Source organism: Amphiura filiformis, chromosome 11 (assembly GCF_039555335.1).
Source record: "Amphiura filiformis chromosome 11, Afil_fr2py, whole genome shotgun sequence".
In the NCBI taxonomy this organism is placed as follows: Eukaryota; Metazoa; Echinodermata; class Ophiuroidea; order Amphilepidida; family Amphiuridae; genus Amphiura; species Amphiura filiformis.
In genome coordinates, this window is record NC_092638.1 from 18,907,885 (window position 1) to 18,915,081 (window position 7,197).

Consider the following 7,197-nt stretch of genomic DNA (forward strand, 5'->3'; position numbering starts at 1 on the left):
ACGATTCCACCCGATGTGACAGTTGGCCCCTTGCCTGATGAGTGTACTCCGAATCCATGTCAGAATGACGGACAATGCTATGGGAACGCTACATCGCCAGCAGGGTTTAGCTGTAGATGTGCAGATACATATTATGGATTGATATGTGATGTGAAACGTAAGTGATTGCTTCAGTACAAAAATAGACCTTAAGGGTTCAGATAGCAATGTTTGCACAGCGTTATTTATGGGACCCGAGAGGACATCAGATACACCAAATTGTATTCTGAATACGAGAAATGTACTTCTGAAAACGTTTTGAGTTTTAGAGTTTGCTTGGTTCCCATAGATCATCGATGCATCATAACATAATATTATTATAATGACTTCCTAATTCTGTAAACGTTCAATCTTTGTGGTAATAATATTGACAAAATATAAATTTTACATGAATTTTGTTTAATTAATTAACTAATTATTAATTAATTAATCAATATTAATTAAATAATTAATTGATTATATAATTAATTTAAAAAAAAATTCATTCATTCATTCACTGTTCGATGAATTAAAAGTTAGTTAATTAAATATTTTTTAATTAATTAAAAATTAATTTATACATGAATTATTTTTTAATTAATTAATCGATTAATTAATAAATAGATTAATAAATAAATTATTTAATCAATTTAAAAATAATTCATTCATTCATTCATTGACCGATTAATTAAAAATTAGTTAAATATTTTTTAATTAATTAAAAATTAATTCATACATTAATTAATTCTTAATTAATCGATTAATTAATTAATTAATCGATTAATTAATTAATTAATTAATTATTACTATTTGTATGTTAACAGTTTCAGTTTGTGAAGTATTAGACCCGTGTGAAAACGGTGGTGTTTGTATTGATGCAGACTACTCGTGTGAATGCGATCCACGTTATCGGGGACCGGTATGCCAATTTCCAGGTAAAGTAAAACGTGTATCCGTTTAACCGATTAAATCAACATCCTCCTGTAGCATGCAGAGAAAAATATATAAACCTCATTCTGAATCTCTTTATGTCTCATCCCCATTACCTACAATTTTGTGACTCACGATCTGAAGTAATATCTGAACAAATTATCTCATAATAATAGTTAATGCCGATAACTACCCCAATAAGCATTTGTGAGATAACTCTAATGTTCAATTTCTCGAAGCTTAGCTAGTGGGAAGGCTTCCAAAGCCAGCAGGTTAGCCCTATCAAGTCAATACATTGTAAGCACTGGTTTAGGCCGTATAAAATTAATGTTTTGGTTCTCGTCCAGAGGATTTTCATGAATTGATGAGGGAGGGAGGTGTTTTTTTTTTTTTTTTTTCAATGTAAAATTAGCATTGTCAGTAGTTTTCGGTCTTCTCCAACAGTGCTCGAGGAAACGATGAGGCCCTTTTTTTTTTTTTTTTCAAATTTGAGATTCTGACGGATAAACACCCTAGAGTACCACAAAAAGACTTGGAAGTGATGCTTGTTCTCTAATAAACTTATTTATATGTATGAAGATTTCATAAATCATTCCAAAGTCTAAACAAATTGAAAAATCTAAAAAAAAAAAAAAAAATCTGACAAATCCCAGAAATTGAGGAGGGAGGGGACGAGAACCAAAATATTAATTTTACACGGCCTTATAGAACTAGTACGCCTGATGGCTGAAGAAGCCTGACCACTAGCCATGCTTCGAGAACTTTGGCAATAGCTTTGCTTCTGTCCAACTAGTATTCCAAAGCAGATTTTGTGTTAATCACCCCGGACGCTAAACGTGTTTGTTTTACTTGGCCTAACGTTTAAATATTTTAAGCATTAAAATATGTTTCTGGTCATGATTTTGTATAGTTTCGGCTAATTGTTCTAGCGGAATCGACCTTTGTATTTATGGCGAGTGTCAGGATTCAGACAACGGATTAGTCATATATACGTGCGATTGTATACAGGGTGCTTCCGGGCCTAATTGTGAATGTAAGTTATATAAATGAACAATATCTGTATGTCTATATGTCTATATGCCAACGAACAGTGATCACAACCTAAAGCAATTGATATTTTCTGACTAACAAGGCAAAACAAGCGAGAAAAACAACGACAACAAGAACAGACAAGCCACTAAACCGATACAAACAAGTAAACAACCAAAATAAAATATTAAACAGACCAAGACCAAAAGAAAATATATAATGACAAAAATCAGAATTTCTGCTGGCACCAGTAAAATCAAATCACCATTACACTCTGACCTTCGGTGGCTCCAAAAAGGGTCATTAGTTCAAAAACCCAATAAGTTACTATAAACCACAACCCTTGCCCTAACTCTAAACTTCACCCTAACTCTGACCTAAGCCCTAATCATAACCCCAACCATAAACATGATCTTGACGCTAATCCTAACTCGGACCTTAACTCGAGTATAACCATATCACTGACCCTATTGCTAACCCTAACCCTATCTCTAACCTAACCCTATAATCCTCACCAAAAAGATGTCTTAAACCATGACTTAAACCATAGGGTCTATGCTTAAACCATTTTTGGACTAATGACCCTTCGGACTATATTTGGTCTGTTACCAAACAACGCCTTAACCGCAGCTTATATTCCGATATTTATGGTACTTCGTCAACCTTTTCTTCATTCTAGTCAAAGACCTGTGCGATCCTGATCCGTGTGGTCCACAAGGGACGTGTGAAGGTTATGAGTTGACAGGAGGATATGTATGTGATTGTGAACCGGGATATACTGGGGATACGTGTGAAGAAGGTTAGTATTATAGGTCTATATCGTTATTAGTTAAGTTAAGGCGGTAGTCGGAAAGAGGAGGAGGAGGAGGAGGACTGGGACGAGGAGGAAGAGGAGTGAAGCAGAAGAAAAGGTCCGAAATAGGAGGCGTAGCAGAAGTATAATACAGCCTGCATGTATAAATAGTTAGGAGGCCAGAGTTAAAGAAACTGATCTTTAAACTACACGAAAAGGGTTTTTATGGAGATCCAGAGAATGGAAAAACGTATACCCCCCCCCTTTTTTTTTGCCTACCCTTTGAAAAAGTGATGGCTACGCCATTGGACGAAGGAACTAACGATTGTGTACAAATGGTAAAAGGGGTAGGAGGAGGTGCAATTGATGATGAGTGATGAGTGATGATCGATGATGATGATGATGACGGCGTGCCAGTGGCGTATGGGGAAAACGGCCCGGAAACGGGGCACCTTTCCTCCTCTTTCCCGCTCTGTATAAATATATTTTAAGGCATGTTATTGAAAATCATCTGCGGTCCGGAAAAGGAAAAATAGAAGGGAAAGAGCTAAGAGAAGAAAAAAAAGAGGAGAAAGGGGGTGGCCCGAAAAAAAGAAAGAAAAAAGATGATGATGATGAAGAAGGAGAAGAGGATGAAGAACAAAAAAAAAAGAAGACAAATTTTAGCAGATAAAAGGAATAATTAGTTAAATCATCAATTCTTAATTTTTTTAGCAACTGGAGGTGGCATCAAGAATTTTTTGGAACTTTTGTTCACCTACTGGCCGATAGCATTAGGAATTCTTGTGCTCATTATTACCATAATTATATGCTGGATTGGATGTCACTTCACGAAAGAAGCTAGAGAGAAGAAAAAAAAAAAAAAAGGCAAAAAGAAGAGACCACGACGAGGATCGGAAGATTCTGATGTAGAATTAGGTAAGATGGCGGGTTGTTTGTTCTTCAAGCGAAGGATCTTCGACCATTTTACAGACACTAATGAACATTATTTTGTAAATTAAATACTGAAACTAAAATTTGAAATTCCTTTGCTACGTTGCCTCTGAAACCATCGGACTTCATCAGAAATGGTGAGACATCAGACCAGACGGCGAGGAATGTCTCCTGATGCCGGCCCGGGCCGGGGGACACTCACTAAAATGGATGACGGGGGTGTGCGGCCGGATTGACCCTCATTTTTTTAAACCCTCTCACTCAATGAACCCCTTTGTTTTCCTGTCACCAAAAGACCCACTTCTATCAAGAATTTTTGACAAATTTGTGATAATCTCTTGCCAAATAACACCGTTTTTCATTATTTTATATTTTAACAAAAAAAAAATATCCCAGTCTCACTGAAAGACCCCTTTTTTGGTAAGATTTTCCCCAGTCTCACGAAAAGACCCCATTTTTGAGGCCTTCTCACCAAAAGACGCTTTCTTTTTGGTGTCTAGGCTCTCTTTTGTAAAGGGAACACGAGGCTTATATGCTTTTGTTGCAATCCTCCTTTGCATTATAAAAATATGATATTTTTATGTAAAAATATATCTTGATCTTTTCTTTTCAGAGGGAACGTATCAAATCTAATGCGGAATTTGGGACACTACACGAAAGGTGCATCAAGCAGTCGCCAATGATCAGATATTGTTTTTAAGACATTCATCAAGTGAAATTAATGAAAAATGAGATGAGAAATAGAATGAACCGAAAAAACAAGTCCATGCGGTTTTGAACTATACATGTATTTACAGTGATGGGGATTATTCCACGTATCGTCTTACTGCATATCGTGTATGATTCGGAATGGAATAATTCAATATCTGACGGAACATTGTTCCTGGATGCTTAACACAGGACTTGCCCATTTCCTTACAAGCCCTTTAAAAAGTGTCGTTTTTCACTGTCTCTCAATGTGATGAGGTTTGGTAACTCATTCCATTATACTGTGACCAAACCTGCCCCTACCTAGCAAGTAAAAGCATTAGAATTTAATGACATAGATGAAGGAAAGCTGCACTATGGGCTGATAATACAGTGGGCTGATAACTCATCCCCCATTTGGGGCATACTGCCCCCAGCGTTGTAACAAATTGGTGTATTACTATAAGTTTATAGTACTACTCAGTTTGGGGCCTACAACAAATGGTGTTTCAGTTCATAGTACTACTCAGTGTAGAAGTAACGATTTATCTTAAAACATTTGTTTTCAGGAAAGTATTAAATTTGATTATAACATGAAGAGAAACCAGAGTCATCACTCTGTACTAGTGTTTAGTTTTTAATACGTATACGTATAATTCATTATACTTCTTTCAATCTAACTAAATTTATTTGCCAGGGGCAGTATGTCTTACATGGAGAATGAGTTACATAATATACGAAATTCCCGCTTCTCCTCTCTAGATCATTTGTTTTCTCTTTTCAACACTTATGTGTCACTGGGGTGACATGGCGACTGTTCCTTCTGTAATCCGTGGTTTGAGAGACCCCTGGGGGTACTCAAGTTTGGTTTTGGTAGGGACGTGCCGCTGAGATTTTGGAAGTGGACCCATAAATATACCAACTTTTCAAGAAATTTGAACCCATTGATATACCAAAAGTTTTCGGCCGAATTTAACCAAAATTGTCTTAGTTTTTACAAATTTTCCCAAAATTTTGGGAAAATTTTGGCTAGGTTAATAAAAAATTGGGTTGTTTTCCGAAAATATTGAGAACATTTTGAAAAAGGACCCATTCATATACCAAAATAGGCTTTGAAAAAGGGGTCATTGATATACCAGAAGGCCGAAAATGCTACCCATGTTTGCGGCACGTCCCCGTATGGTCATTTGTACTGAGTACCCCCCGGGGGAGAGACCTTGGGGTTCTGGAAGGCGACCCAAAACATGAGAAAAGGCCAAATCATCAGATTGAAATACCGTAAAAAATCGTTAATAAGCATATGTGCCAATTAAGTAGTTTGTTAAACTTTCTCATTTTATAACACATATATTTGTAAATTAAAAGAAAAAGTTCAAAAAACTACCCTAAATAATTAAATATGCTTCTTAACGAATTTTTACGATATGTAATCTTTTTGTCAGCGATGAGAAATATTTTCCATATCAGTACTATTACGATGTCCATATCAGTACTTACGTTTATATTTTATATTTATTGTGGTGATGCTTGTACATTTTATAAAAAATCAAAAATATGATTCTAGTGCCAGGGCACATTTGTGATGTATGTTGTTTACAATATTGATCTTTCTAGAAACATTTCACTTAAATGTATAATGGCGTGCTGGTTTACTTGATGTGTGTATGTACTTATAAATTTTTTTTTAAATAACAAATAACTTACTTTGTGGTATTTTGATAATGATAGAAAAGATAGGTTATAAAGTATTTTTTTTGAACAGCAAGATTATTATTTTTGTCATAAACAAGAGTCACGGGTATAGGGTACGTAATAGCATTAGAAATATTTATAGACATTAAACAGATTGTAAAAATAAATGAACATTCTTGTTATGACTGAAAAATTTATGCATTATATTTTAGGGCCAGTTTCTCGAAGCACGGCTAGTGGTCAGGATTCCTAAGCCATCAGGCTTAAGCGCAATAGTCCTATACCAGCGCTTACAATTTCACATCATACATCACCTAGAAAGATAAGCAATAAAATGGCTCTATATTGGTAGCGCTAGCCTGCTGGCTTAGTCTTGACCACTAGCCAAGCTTCGAGAAATCGGACCTTTGGGTCTTGCAATAATGTTGAGAAAATAACGAGTCTTTTTTTTTCCATAAAATAGTCATGATTTATTGGCTTGTGTTAGACACACTTATCATAATTACAATATTTACATGTTACATGTGAAGTCTTGGGTTATATGGACAAGGTTTTAAGGTACCAAATTAGGTATTGTTTTTACAAATTCCAACTTGCCATGTTTGTTTCCTCTTAGGCGGTGAGCATATCATTTTTGGAGCAATTTATAATTTTGCTAAAACTTGCAATTATCATATCCAACCTACTCTGCACTGATTCAACATAAAATATTTGTGATTTGGGACAATGTTACCATAAATCCTGATAATAATAATAAAAACAAATCCGACTTTTGCATTCTGGTTTTCAGGCCTCGTACCTGCGGGAAACAAACTGTTGGGTTTAAAAAAATTAATCTTAACCTCCCTGCAGTTGATTGCAGAAAGAACATTTTTTTGTTCTACAGAGACCTTTATTCTAGAATCAATATCGATTCCTATACATAACTTAACATTCTAACATGTTTTTTGTGTTAACAAAATATTTGCAAAAAATGTTTCCCAAACATATTTTTACAAGAACATTTTGACATTTTTAACATGTAGTGTTTTTTCATCAAAAGTTTTGAAAACGTTTCCATGACCTTCACATATTTTGAACAAACCCAAAACACGTTTAACACATTTAAAAGACAT

At 35.1% G+C, this 7,197-nt stretch overlaps 1 protein-coding gene across 3 annotated transcripts in view; it reads left to right on the plus strand.

Moving 5' to 3' along the window:
* The window catches only part of LOC140164491 (uncharacterized), a 34,634-nt gene extending 28,112 nt beyond the window's left edge, over positions 1-6,522 (plus strand). For all 3 annotated transcript variants that reach the window (XM_072187781.1, XM_072187783.1, XM_072187784.1), the window contains 6 exons: positions 1-157; positions 843-953; positions 1,859-1,981; positions 2,657-2,776; positions 3,485-3,688; positions 4,317-6,522. The exon at positions 1-157 is cut by the window's left edge and continues 53 nt beyond it. In XM_072187781.1, the coding sequence (XP_072043882.1) occupies positions 1-157; positions 843-953; positions 1,859-1,981; positions 2,657-2,776; positions 3,485-3,688; positions 4,317-4,336 (735 nt within the window). In that variant the 3' untranslated portion in view covers positions 4,337-6,522. The remainder of the gene's footprint in view (positions 158-842; positions 954-1,858; positions 1,982-2,656; positions 2,777-3,484; positions 3,689-4,316) is intronic.
* The last annotated feature ends 675 nt before the right edge of the window (positions 6,523-7,197 follow it).